At 50.4% G+C, this 13,925-nt stretch overlaps 1 protein-coding gene across 2 annotated transcripts; it reads right to left on the bottom strand.

The window, feature by feature from the left end:
* Positions 1-5,910: 5,910 nt before the first annotated feature.
* On the bottom strand, positions 5,911-12,679 carry LOC144369231 (ral guanine nucleotide dissociation stimulator-like). Of its 2 annotated transcripts, XM_078028430.1 has the most exons (5): positions 11,956-12,671; positions 9,553-9,653; positions 9,270-9,386; positions 8,181-8,295; positions 5,911-6,285 (listed from the first exon to the last, which is right to left on the bottom strand). In XM_078028430.1, the coding sequence occupies exons 1-5, from the start codon at positions 11,972-11,974 to the stop codon at positions 6,077-6,079; spliced, it is 561 nt and encodes a 186-aa protein (XP_077884556.1). In that variant the 5' UTR covers positions 11,975-12,671; the 3' UTR covers positions 5,911-6,076. The 2 variants fall into 2 exon arrangements, with proteins under 2 accessions (XP_077884556.1, XP_077884557.1); XM_078028431.1 differs by lacking the exon at positions 9,270-9,386 and having other exon boundaries at positions 11,956-12,679.
* Between the last annotated feature and the right edge of the window lie 1,246 nt (positions 12,680-13,925).

Here is a 13,925-nt window from a genome sequence, read left to right as displayed (position 1 = left end):
GATGTCAAATGTCCCCATTGCCCATGTGCTAAAGGCTTGGTCACCAGCCTGTGGCCCTTGGGACATAATGGAAACTTTAGTAGGTGGGGCCTCCTGGAAGGAATGAGATCATTAGGGGTGTGACCTTGAGGGGGATATTGGGACCCAGCCCAGTCCTACCCACCCTCTTCCCAGTTACCCAGAGATGAGCAGCCTCCTCTGTCATGTGCTCCAGCTGCCAGGATGTCCTACTGTGCTGTCACAGGCCCAAAGCAACAGGGCTAAGGTGCCATGGACTGAGACCTATGCAGCCATGAGCCAAAAGAAACCCTGTTTCCTTTTAAGGGGATTCTCTCAGATGCTTTGTCACAGCAACAGAAAGCTGACAGCACCCTTGGTCTGTGCCCCTGCTTTATACATAGGGATGCTGAGGGCCCACAGGAAGCCGAGCAGCCCCAGGTCACATGGTCCCATAAAAACAATTATTATCTATTCATTCACTGACTACATGGCAGGAGCTGGACTCCAGATCTCAGTGTTTGAAAAAGTTGTGTTTCCTTCCTGCCCCTTAGTCCCTCGCTCTCTCTTTTTGTATGAATCCAAGAAGGACCTTCAGGAGATTGCAATGCCATCCAGTCATCCTAGCCAGATTTGTACTTGAACATGAAATTCATGGGATGTTTCTGCTTCACATTGTGTTAGTCACTAGTCATCAGAGAGCTCTGTGCTTTCACCTACAGAGTGCCACCCCACTTCCCTGCTGCAAGGGCTCTTCCTGCCAGGTCACCTGCTGGATGGAGGGCACTGCCCAGTGCCCTAGATCTCTCCTGAATGTCCTGTGACCAACCCACTGCAGGCCAGGCAGACATCCACAGAAAAAAACAGCGAGAGGGTCTGGCGCCCCCTTCAGGTACTGTTATATAGATGCCCACAGAACATTCCTCAAACCTGCAGCAGCTTGGACTGCATCCAAATGCAACCACAGGCCGAGCACAGTGCCACCCACCTGTGATAGAGTGACTCAGGAGGCTGAGGCAGGAGGATTGTGGGTTTGAGGCCAGGTTTAGCAACTTATTGAGGCACTGTCTTAAGATAAAGAATTAAAAGGGCTGAGGATGTAGCTCAGTGGCAGAGCCCCTGGTCCAATCCCCAGTACCAAGAGGAGGTGGAGATACCAGAGATGGGAACTTATGAGTTGGGTCAATGGTAACTCCAAGCCCAATGAGACTGAATGCACAGGGGAAGCTTTAACCCGCAAAAGAAAAGGAGGCAGGGAGCTTCAGCTCCAGGTAAAGGACTAGGAATTGAACCCGGGTGCCTTACCACTGAGTACACCCCAATCCTTTTTATTCTTGTTTTGAGAAGGGGTCTTGCTACGTTGCTGAGGGTCTCACAAAATCACCAAGGTTGACCTCAAGTGATCCTCCTGCCTCAGCCTCCCGAGAATCTCTGGGATTACAGGCATGCACCACCATGCCCAGCAAGAAAGGAACTTTTATCAGTGCAGCCACACGGGGAAGGCAGGGGACCCACATCTTAGCCTGTCTTCAGGGGGTGACAATGACTTGGAGCTTTTATAGAGAGGGGAATGAGGGCAAGGGCTTGGGCTTTGCACAGCTGCCAAAGCAGGTGGTCCTGACCAGTTGAGGTCTGTCCATCTTCCCTGGATTGGCCAGGTGGTGCCTTGTCAGGAGAGCTGTGTCACCTGCTTTGGCTCTCAGATGCACATCAATCAGACCTTGTTCCTGGGACATGAAACAGACTGCATGGGGGTGGGGGTCTGGATTCTGAATTAAGAGCAACTTTCTTCTGCTGAAAATAGAGACGGGCTGCAACCCCACGCCCACCTCAGGAGCCAGGAAAGCTAAGATGGGTCCCGCCCTTCCTCAAGCCTGGGCACAGGCCATCTGCCTAGGCATTTTCTGTGTTTTTCCCATTTTTGCTTTTCTTCAGGCCAAGGAAATTCACGGATGTAGATCACTTGGGTTTTGTTTCTATAAACTGTAACCACTTCTGTGGGTCAGGGGCTTCTTCCAAGCCTTCTGGCTGCTTCTCCCCAGTTTGATCAAAGTTCTTCATTTTTTCCTTTTTATTTCTTTTTTTTTGCCTGTTCCTTGTGCTGGTGGGCACTGATGCAGCCAGCAGGGTCCAGTAACAAATCCAAGGTGACTCAGGCAAAGGGGATGGATGGGCCATATATTGAGGCAGAGATGCTGCCCTTCTAATTCTGCCTTTAGCCATCCATTGGATGTCTGCGGGTAGAGGTGGAGGGCTGGAGTCCTCCTTACAAAATCCTTACAACTCAAGTCAGCAAACACTGAAAGCCCTGTCGCCCTCAGGGACAGGGCACCAGACAGTTCCTCGGTGCCTCCCAAAGGCTACCAAGGGAGAAGTCACTTGGGGCCCGACTCCAGGAGGATCATCAAGGGGCGGGACAGGGGGACTTCAGGTAAAAAGCCGCAGCCAGCTCGCCCTAGGACCCCAGCCCTCACCAGCCCCACTGCTTTCCTGGACAGAAAGGTTTCCTCGAGCATCCTCACTGGGTGTCCCTGCAGCAGGGCCCCAAGATTGTTCTGGAAAGGGATCTGTCAGGTGGGAGCGACAGAATCTCATGAAATTTTAAGTACAACAGAATGCCAAATGACTACTCATTCCAGTGAAGACATGCTGCAAATAAGACTTAGAACACGTGCTGCAAACAAGACTTAGAAAAGTGTCCTCAGAGAAGATTCTGTCATTCTGCATTTGTTTCTGAAAGTTGAAGCACACAGTTCTAATGAGCCCAGGAAGAGGTTGATACCCAGTTGAGTTGGCATATGATGTGCCAGAGGTCAGGACTTCAGGGCTGCTGTCAGGTGGTTCCCGGGCTCTTCTGGTCCTCACCTTCACTCAGGGACTTTTTGTTAGTGATGGAGTTCAGCAATGGATTACTGGCCCAGAGACTTGTTCAGTATTGCTCCGTAGGAGCAAAACACTGTCACCAGTTGTAGGTAGCCAACTCCAGGTGAGAAACTTGATAGATGTTAATGCTCACGGCTTCACACCAGCAACCTGCCCCTCAGTGATCATGCTCTCTAAAATATACACCATGCTAAATTGTGTGGAAGCATTCTAGGTCTAGCCAAACCACACGATCTTTCAAAAACAGCCCAATAACATTTAGAGGATTCACTCTCCAAAGCAAGCTTGCCAATGCCTGAGCGCCCACACACTCTATTGGCGCCAACCTCACCTCCTTTTAGAATGCACACATCCACCAAGATACCACTGCCTGTGGTGGTTGAGCAGCCTTTCCAATGGACGAGGTGGATGTGAATGTAACACGTGAAGGAATTAGCATTTACCAACAACTGGAAGAAAAAAATCCATTCTCTAAGATATGATGACGGAGCGGCTCTGTGATCTAGACCATCCCCCTCTCCTGCATCCTCTCTCTTTTCCTCTGCCTCGATGGACCTCCAACTGAGCCCAGAAAGATGTGTCCTTTCTAGTCAGAAGCCCTGTCATGGCTTCCATTTCCAGGCCCTGATTCCTGGTTAACTGCAGCCAGAGCTCGCTTTCAAGGTACTCTCTTCAGATCCCTTCCCTACCCTAACCACAGTGTGGGCTCTGGCCCCACCCTTACTCTCTACACCACCATTCCACATTAGGGTCTTCCTGTCCCTCTCTGTGACCCAGGACTGCCCATGACCGACCCCACCCAACAACAAGCTGTTGAACCAGGTGCCATCAAATGGAAGAAATGACCAGAGATGGCTAACTTGAAGATTTCACAGAATAGTCCATGAGACAAGGAATATCGTGAACCAGTGAAATGACATAAGAGGAAGTCAATGAATTCTAACCTCAAGAGCAAATCCTACAGTACACTGGCTCTCAAATTCAGCTACACACTGGAGCCACCTGGGAGCTGTGCATAGTACTGACCGCTGGACCACCCACTGGCCCTGGGCTGATGGAATGGCTCTGGGCTAAGATGGGACACTGGGGTTTGTAAATTACCAGTTGAGTATAATATAAAGCAAACTTTGAGAACATTGCTTTTTTCCCCACATGAAGAACTGTGTGCATACAGATGCAGAAGTACACAAATCTGCAGCATAAACCTCCTTGAGGGCCATAGATTAAATGCACTGCAATCACCAGCATCCTGGCTAGGAACACCACCAGCCTCCTATTTCCACCTTCCAGGTGATTGCAGCCCCGCCATCCAAGCATGGAGGAGTCCTCCCTGCTGAGAAATTTCAGTGTGCAGAATGGAGAGCCCTCTCTCCTGGGAATCCCTGCTTAGACAATAAGTGCACTGGAGAAGTTGAAATCAAGTGGGAGGCACATGGGGAGGCTTCTTGGATGAGGCCCTATTGAAAGGAGGATGGGATCTGAGGAGTGGACCAGAGAGAGGAAAGATGGGAAGTACAGCAAGTACATTCAGAGCCGAGGTCAGGCCCAAAATACAATGTTGGCTGACAAGAGAGCCCTTGCACCAGGATCAACAATTTTGAGAAGGCAATGAGGACTGCCTGAAAAGATCAATTCCACAAAATTCCATGGAAACCCACTCATCACACCTTTCTGAAAACACTGGAAATGTAGGTTTCATGCAAGGAACTCTGGGTGACAGATGGCAAAGTTTGCCAAATGCAAACATGCCTACCAGCTCTGAGAAGCCATTCTCATTCACACTGCTTCAACCAGGGAAAATCCCCATGTGCTCACTGAGAACAAGTTAGCTTGTGCCACTTGAAGCTGCTTCAACAAACAGCTTCACTTCTGCACTTCTAAGCTGTTCTCTTCAAGAACTTTCAGAGCACAGTTCAGGCATGAAACACAAAGGGTGCCAGAAAGAGATCTCTTGAATCTAGCATCACCAACGTGCAGTGAAAAAGAGGACCAGCTGAGAAGATCAGTTCTCCAAAGTCTCACTGACATCCATTTGTCACACTCATTTACAACATTCACTTGAAGTGCAGGTGCCCACATGAGTGAACTGTTTTTTTTTTATCAATGGCACAGAGGCTTCAATGTGTAAGCATGCCTGTCACCTGTAAGAAGCAGTTTTGAATTCTTCTAGGTCCACAGGAAAAAAAAAATAGCATGTGCTCACTTACAACAAAGTTAATCAACAAAGCAAATTGAAACTGCTTGCAGCAAACAGCTTCCATTCTCCCATTCCCCAGCTATTTTCAGCAATCGCATCCAGAGTCCAATTCCAGCTCAATATAAAATGTGTGCTCCCAAGGAAGCCTGTATAATTGACATCACCCAACTTGGGGAGGCAAGGGGAATGCTGAGAAGATCAGTTCTTCAAAACTCCTACTTTTTCAGAAAACTCATTGAAAGGCAGGGTACCCACTTGCAGCCATCAGTGGTTGACAGATGGCACAGAGGCTTCAATGTGAAACCGTGAATGCCAATCATTACAAGTGCTTCTGACACACTCTAGTGCAACCTGGGACACCCCAAAGTGCTCAACGAGAACACACTTTGTTCCTGCAAGTGGAAGCAGCTTGCATGAACTGTTTCAATCAGGAAATTCCAAGCTCTTCTCAGCAATCACATTCAGAGCACAGTTTTGGCCCAATAGAAAAAGGGTCCTAGCAAGAGGGTCCCACACCTACGATCACCTTCATAAGGTAGCTTCCCATCTTCTGTGTGGAAGTGGGTTTCTCCTTGGCCCTTATGCTGTAGAGGAGACCACTAGGAGCTAAGCTTCATGCAGGACCATCTGACCCGGACTTTTTGCAAGCCCTATGAAGCCCTCACACAAGCTTAAATGCTACAGGACTCTGCAGACCAGTCCATGCAACAGTAGACATTCATTCATTGTCTAGAGTCTACAGGTTCCTAAATGCATGGCATTCATTATCATCAAATGCACAATTTTGATCAAAAACCATCACAGTAGATCAGGTGACAAATCATCACAATAGATCAGGTAACAAAAACATATATATTTTCAAATAATAATATATTAATGGGAACAACAAATACAGGATAGAGTAACAACTGTGTTACTAAACAAGGTCAAAGACAATGGCAAACTATAGATTCAAACTTTGAAGCAAATAGTAATCAATGTAAATATTCCTGGGCTGCCTCAGCCCCGCCCAGGCACACAGCAGCAGAATGGTTTTGCAAGCATCCTCAGGAGGGCTGGAGCCTTCTTCTTTGCAGGACGAGAGGGAGGTTGAGGCTGGATCCACTCATCATTCTTTTGGGAGAGGCTCCTTTTCCTCAGCACGAAGTTGGGTTTCGTGTGAGGGTTCTTTGCGTAAAATACGTTGGCCTGCGCTGGAATCCTCAGCTCTGGGGAGAGAGGGGTGTACAAAATAAGGTGGCTCAGGAGGTGCTCCCTGGGACACCCCAACATCTGAGAGCCTGTGCCAGAAACGAACTGAGCCACACACCTGAGAGCTCTCCAATTCAGCACCAATACCAACAAGACAGCCTCCACAGTCCTCCCTGAGGAAGAACTAGGCAGAGCACTTCAACAGACCTAATGTCTGTTCCTACCAAAGGCTTTGGACTCCAAAACATCCCAGGTCCTCTTGCGTCTGCCAAAGCACACCACTAGGGTTTGCATCTGAAATCTCCCACAAAAGTGCCGAAGATTCAGACCCCACATGAGCCATCTTCACAGGTGGGTTTGGAAGGAAGCATTGGATGGTGAGTGCTCTGATGTCAACATGCAATTCTCATTCAAGATGAATACACTATTGGGAGGTGGGAGGGACTGGAAGAAAGGTTGAGCATGCTTGGTGGAAGATGTAAACAGGAGTGCGCCCTGGGCACCAGTACCTTGTCCCTGTTGGCTCCACTGAATCCTCATTCTCCAAGTAGAGGTCCTCCTTCTCCTCTCCGTCTTTCTCTCTCTCCCTCTCTCCCAGCCTTGTTCTCTCTCTCCCAGTCTATGCCTTTGTGGCAAGGGCTGAGAAGCTCTCCACTGCCACACACTAGAGCTTTATGGACAGCCTCAGTGCACAACCAAAGAGAAAGTTGTGAAACCCAGAGAAAAGGCCTAGGATTCCTCAAGTATGGCCACGGTGAGGACAGGCTGACCTGCACGGATACCACATTAGAGCCACGCTTCTGCGTTGGTGGAGCCTGCTTCCATGTGAACCAGGCTTCTGAGAATGGAGGCCACATTCCAAATGCTGCCCTCCTGAGAACAATGATTCCAAAGACCAGCAAAGGGCCTGCTTCCCTCCAACATGGTGTATGGCCCAGTGGTGCCATGACCCCAAGTGGGGGAATACAACAGCCAGCTTCTCCTTCCTCTGAACACCTCTTTCCTGTTGCCCTCCTCTAACCTAGAGCCTGTTCTCCATCCCTTCTGGGTTGGATGTGGGGATCTCTGCTATGAATTTCTTAGGCTACCAAGGCCCCAGACAGACTTCCTCTTCCATAGACTCTACTAACCTAACAGAAGGTTAAGATAGGAGACAAGTGATCCTAGAACTCATTGGGATGGTGGTCTTCAGCGTACATAGGCTGGGATAATGGCTGCTGAGGTGTTTGGCTCACAAAAGCCAACCAACCAACCAATGAAAAAGCGCTGACATTATTATCAGATGAGCTCTGTGGCTACGTGCTCAGGAAGCCCTCATCTGACTCTAGTTAGGGATCATAACTTGGCTATTGGGATCACTCCTTGGCTAGTGGACTCAGGTGCGGAAGACCATGGAATTGATGCAAAAACAGATGATTCAAGCTGTCTCCCAGGCTGTGTTTTCTTCCCAATTTCATCCTGTTACTGCTTGCTAGAATCTTGGCAATGCTCTGCCCAGGCAGTGGTTTTCTGGTCACACAGAAGGCTTTTAATCCTACTGCTTCAGTCCACAAAATGCCAGTTCCATCTTTAGCCCATGCATTCCCATGTTCCTCTGAAACCACTCCTATCTCAGACCACAGAACCATACTGCTCCTGGAAAGAGGCTTTCCTCCTCACTCCTCAATGATGTCAGCTTTGCATGCGTCTTCATGTCCTGGGCAGGGCACCTGGTGGGGAGCCGCACTAGCCACTGGGGTATACCAAAACACCTGGAGAGCTTACACCAGCAGAAGTGCAGTTGGCTTTGTGCACGAGCCCAACACACCCTGTTGGAGTGTTCTTGGGGGTCAGAGAATGCTCTTTGGTGCTAAGAGTTGACCTGAGTCCACATCCTGACCCTTGCTCTCTGTCATCTGATTGTCCCACTTACTCTGACGGTGAGAGATGATTTGGCCCAGCTCATATTCCTCCGGCTTCTCCTGAGTAAGCAAGTGTAGCTCGAGGGCCCTGCGGATGACGACAGGAGCCCGATCGTGGCAGGTCACCTGGAGCAGCATGGAAGACAGGCCTTCAGGAAATGGGCCTTGAAGTGACTACTCAAGGACAGTGGGCAGGGGCATTCTGGAGGCACCTCCACTCTAAATACAAGGGCAACATCCATGACCCTACTACCTGAGGCTGACCTCCTGCTCATCGCGTGGGCTCTTCCCATAGGCTACTAGCCCAATCCTTGTACATAGGACTTCCTGGACCTGCCATTGCTCTTTGTGGAGCTGCACTCCTCTCCAAGTGAAAGGACCCCACTACCTGCATACAGATGCAATCTCATCCCACAAGTTGGGAGGAATGGGACAATAGCCTCCAAGATCCTAGGTCTGCCCGAGGATGCAGGCGGCATTGGGAATGGCCTAGGCACAAAACCTAGAGGCTTTGGTCTGGATTGCCAGGGCCCAAATCAGACCCAGGAACGTGACCACACACAGGAGTGACGAAAGAGAGCCATGAGAGCTCCTGGCCTCCAGAGGCTCAGTGCTGGCTGGGGTGTACGAGGGCACCTGTTCCGCCAAGGGTAAACATTGGGTTACCTGGACATTTAGTGTGCTTGCTCCACATCCATACTGACTCTGCAGAGAGACCCTCTCAGCTCCTTGTTCAAGGAACATGCAGAACCTCATACTGGTGTCCTGCTCCATAGAGGCCAGCATCCCATACAGAGGAACCTGCAACCTAGGTCCTGGCCTGTTCTCATCTGTCACCCATACCTGCCTCTGCCCTTCTGGACTGCATGCTGCCACCTGACACACAGACTCCCTCAGACATGGCGGTGGACAAGCTGCTGCTCTCCCTCATCTCAGCTCCAGCCCTTCACACTGACCTCTTCCTTCTTGATTCCCATCTATCCTCCTGATCATCCAGAAGCTCCAAATTCAAGAGGGCATGAGTAGTTCATGGTATTGGACCAGTGTCTGCTCCCCACCCAGGTGTAAGCACCAGGGGACACCCCTGCTCCCAGGCTTACCAAAACAGTCTTGGCCATCTTTGGACTTTGTGTTTCTAAGTGGACACGAATTAAGCAGGTGTCTCCCACCTGCTTGTGGGAAAGCGGCCTGGAGGACTTGCAGGTTGATTCTGAGAACTGTGGGGGATGGAACATCAGCAAACCCAGAAACAGAAAGCCACCCCAGCCTGTCAGTTGGCTCTATGGGCTTCTAGCACATATGTCCAGGTGCTCAGGCTTCTCATTTCCCCAGGTGGGAGTGGAATGGCAGCACAAGTACAGCTTGAATAAGGTAGGTGTTTACCTCCTTTCCCTTGACCTCGCGGCGTTTCCTCACGATGAAATAATATTTGATTTGTGGATTCATGGACAGATACATCAGTGAGTGGTCAGGGACCTTGATTTCTGCAGAGCAAAGTGGAGAGAATTGTTAGGTGGCACTCAAGGATTAGACCACAAAACACCCACAACCCCTGAGAGTCTCCGCCAGGGCGAGCCTGCACCAGAATTGAGAGCCCTCCTATCCAGCTACAGTGCCACCAAAGACTCCCTCAGTGATTCTTCCCTGGAGAAGATGATGTACAGGATTCTAAACCAAAAGAGCACCTGGCAATGGAAACAGCACCTTGGGCCCAGAACTTCTCAGTGCAGGTTGGATCTGCCAAAGGGACACTGCCAGGATCTGCATCAGGATTGGCAAAGGCTCCTGTGCTTAGGCCTTTCTCCCCAGGGCAGCCATGCTCACACATGGGCATTCAGGGAAGCGTTGGATGGTGGGGGAATTCATCCCCTTGCCCTGGATGAATCCACTCATGGATGAATACACGGAGGGGAGGTGGTATCCATCAGAGGTGTGTTGGGCATGGACATGGGAGGACTTGAGCAGGGTGGTGCCCTGGAGAACTCTATTGTTTTCTAGGATCGCTCTCCTTCCCCTTGTTTCTCATCAGGAGCTGTCTGCTTGGTACTTTTATTCTGGTTCTTGTTCTACTTCTGGCTCTTCTTTCTGTCCTGCATCTTCTTGTAGTTCTTTCTGGGTCTTTTTCCTGTTCTTACATGATTCCTTCTTGTTCTTCTTCTTGTGTATCTCCCTCCACCCTTCCTTCTGTTCACCTCCTTCTTTTTCTTCTTCTGCCTCCTGCTCTTTATCGTGTGATCCTCTCCCCACTCAGGAGTGTCTCTTTCTCCTCCTCCTCCTTCTCCTTCTTTCTCTGGCAATGGTGGGGCGTCCTGAGGAGTTCAAATCTATCACACTCTTCTGCCCAGATGCAGCCTCTGTTCAGTAGTCCAAGATGAAATCAGTTCTCAATCAATGGCCAGGAGTGAAACCAAGACCAAAGACAAGTGACTTCCTTTCTTTGTCATTGTCACAGTCAGGAAAGACTGAATAACAGACACCGCATTCTGGATAGGCTTCTACCTGTGGTAGTCAGCACCTCATCTGGACCAGGATTGCTAAAATAGATTCCACCTCCATAAAGCTTCCCCAATGAAAACAAGGTTTCCAAAATCTAGGAGAGGGCCAGCATCACTGCCACCCTCCTGCCATAAGGCATAGATGCCATCACACCTAGTGGGTTCCAGGCCCCCCGTAGTCCTCCCTTTTGACGTCTTTTACACACAAACCTCCCCTGGTCTGGAGCCTGCTCTCAACTGATGCTTGGGTTGAAAGTCTGTTTCTGAAATCACCTTTGTAGATTCTCGGTTTGGTAATTCCTTTTGACTGGCTTATTTTTTTACTAGGGATAAAGCCAGAGGCACTTAAGCACTGAGACCATTCCCAGGCCTTTTGACTTGGGTACAGGGTCTCCCTAAGTTTCTGAGGCTGTTTGGAAATCCCCTTCCCCCTGCACTGCCTCCCAAGTCCCTGAGATTCGCAGACACTGCCCCTTGCCCAGCTCCTTGCACCTCAGTCTTCCTCATGTGTGAGACAGAGCCAACTCAAATGAGGCAGTGTGTGAAAATGGGAAAACTCACTTACGTGCTCGACAGATGGTGGGTTCTACTGTGGACAGGCTGGGATGGTGGAGGCTAGGAGTGTCGGGCTCACAAGAAAGGAAAGAGCACTGGCATTGTGGACAGCTCAGCATTGTGGCCTCTGTTCTTCAGATGCCCTTCTTTGTTGCTGGAAGGAATAATAACCTGGCCATTCTGATATCTTCAGGAGATGGGCACCCAGGCACAGAGGACTTGGAGTTGTTCCAAAAAGAACCCAAACAGGCTGTCCCCTGGCCTTGACTTCCTCTTCACTGAGTCCTGTTCCCAGTTGCTGCAATCCTGACATTCTTGAGTAGGCAGGACTTCTCATATCCTGGCCATGGATTGGGACCTGTGCGGCTTCCGTCCATAGCAATGCTGATCCAATCAGGACCCATGCTCTGCTCCTCTTCATTTGAAGGCATCCTTATCAGTGAGCCATAAACCAAACTGATGATGGATTGAGCCTCTCTCTGCCTTGCCCTCATCGATATTAGCTTTGCATTGCCAGACCAGGTCCAGGGGAGAACACATTTAGAGAGGTCCAGCAGCCGCCTGGGGCCTCATTGAACTCGTCCACACTGGACACGCCCATCACTGCACTTGGTTTCCTGCACCAGGCCCACCACACTCTGGCTATTTTAGGGCCAAGGCCCACTTTCTCTTGGCTGTGAGTTATCCTGAGCCCACTGTGGATCATGTCTCCCCACTGTCTGATTGTCCTACTTACTGTCATGCAGAGACATCATTCTCAGCAGCTCAAAGTTGTCCACATCCTCATGCTGCAACAAATTTTGGTCCAAGGCCCTGCGGATGAGGCTTGTCACCCTCTCCTGACACGTCACCTAGATCAGGGTGGGACAAATGTCATCAGAGAATGGCTTTTAGAGGAGCTACCCAGAAGACTGTGGTCAAACATTGAGGAGAAATCTCAGCTACATATACAAGGGCACAATCTTGTTATCCTGCTACCTGAGTGTGGCCTCCATATACCGCCTGGGTTCTTGCAACGTGCTACTAGAACAATCCTGGTACAAATATCTGCCTGTACCTGCCATCTCCCCTCCCCCTGGGGAGCCACATTCCACTCAGGTCAAAGGACCAAACTGCCTATGCACAGACACACTCTCATCTCACTGAGATGACAGCAATGGGCCAGGGATCTGCGCACCAAGTGTGCTCTGGGATGCAGGCTGCCTTTGTGGGTGGAAGAGGCAGATGCACTGAAAATTTTGGTCCTGACTGCCACTACACAAAACAGACTCAGATACAAGAGTGTGCACTTGAGTGCTTCATGATAGCCTGGAGAGGCCCTGGGCTCTGGAAGCTCGGTGCGGGTCTGGTTCTAATGATGTACTTGACTCAGCACTGGCAGTCACTGAACATGTCTCCTCTGCAGCTGGACACCTGCAGCATTAGCGTGTCTACTGCACATCCATAGAAATTCTGCCAAGAACCCCTTTAGCTCCGTATTTACATACATGCAAAGACTGACATTCCGAAGTTTGGCATGACCCCCCAGGTGATCCCGACCCCAAATTTTCACACCTAGTCATGCTAAGGAGGTTCTCTTCCCTGCCACCAGGAACACACCCCCTCCTACACATGTGACAAGTCACTGCCAGCTCCGCTGCTCCAACCTCACTCATTGAGAATACCAAGTTCTAGGCACTGCAGCCTGCACCCTGGACATATCTCTGCCTTCATCTGTCCACAGCACTTCCGTCTGCACTTCTGGCCTGCCAAACCCACAATACACAGGCCCACTCACCGCTGCAGCTGGGCATGCTGAGGCTCTCCCCCCTCAGGTCAAGCCCTTAAGACTGACCTCTCTCTTCTTAATTTCCCACCACAGCCCCAGGGTTAGCTGTGTCTCCTGCCTTCCACTGTGGGGACACCCAGGAGGCAGCCCTGCTGTCGGGCTTACCAGGATGCGCTTTGTCTCCCTCAGGCTCTGTCCCTCTAGGAGGACGTGGACAAAGCGGATGTCTTCCACCTGGTCGCTGGAGTGAAGCAGTGAGGAGCTGCTACTGGTGACTTTTCTCACGCACCACTCATTGGTTTGGGTGGCCTGGGGCAATGGTCCTGCAGCCACCGCAGAGCTGCTGCTCACAGCTGCTGGGATCCTGGATGCCACTGCCACAGAAGGCTCCAAGAACTGTGGGGGATGACAACATCAGCAAAGCCCAGCACCTGCACCCCACCCAGCCTGGCAGTTGGCTCTGTGGGCATTCTAAAACATCCATCCAGAACCTGAGGTTCTTGTCCCCTTGGAGGATGTGGAGTGGCACCAGGAGTAAAGACTGAAGAAGGTGGCTGTTTACCTCCTTTGGCTTGACTTTAAACAACTTGCTGGCAGCTGTTTCCTGAAGAAGAAAGTTATAATCCACTCTGCCATCCAGGGCGTAATATACGTTTCCATCAGCAGGGATCCTCAGCTCTGGAGAGGCAGGGGCAGAGGCGTGGTAGGTGACACTCAAGTAATACACTACCCAACATCCCCCACAACTGAGAGCCTCTGCCAGCTCAGGTCTCACACACAGACCTGAGAGCCCCCGAATCCAGCTACTGTTGCACCAAAGACTCCCCACTGATTCCTCCCTGAGGACCCTCTATGCACAGGAGGTCCCCTACAGGAACACCTTTCAAGGAAATAGCCCCTTGTACCCCAGACCTTCTTAGTTCACGTTGGACCCACCA

Source organism: Ictidomys tridecemlineatus, chromosome 12 (assembly GCF_052094955.1).
Source record: "Ictidomys tridecemlineatus isolate mIctTri1 chromosome 12, mIctTri1.hap1, whole genome shotgun sequence".
NCBI classification, from domain to species: domain Eukaryota; kingdom Metazoa; phylum Chordata; class Mammalia; order Rodentia; family Sciuridae; genus Ictidomys; species Ictidomys tridecemlineatus.
The sequence above is the reverse complement of the archived record's forward strand: the minus strand, read 5'-3'. Positions and strand labels throughout refer to the sequence as shown.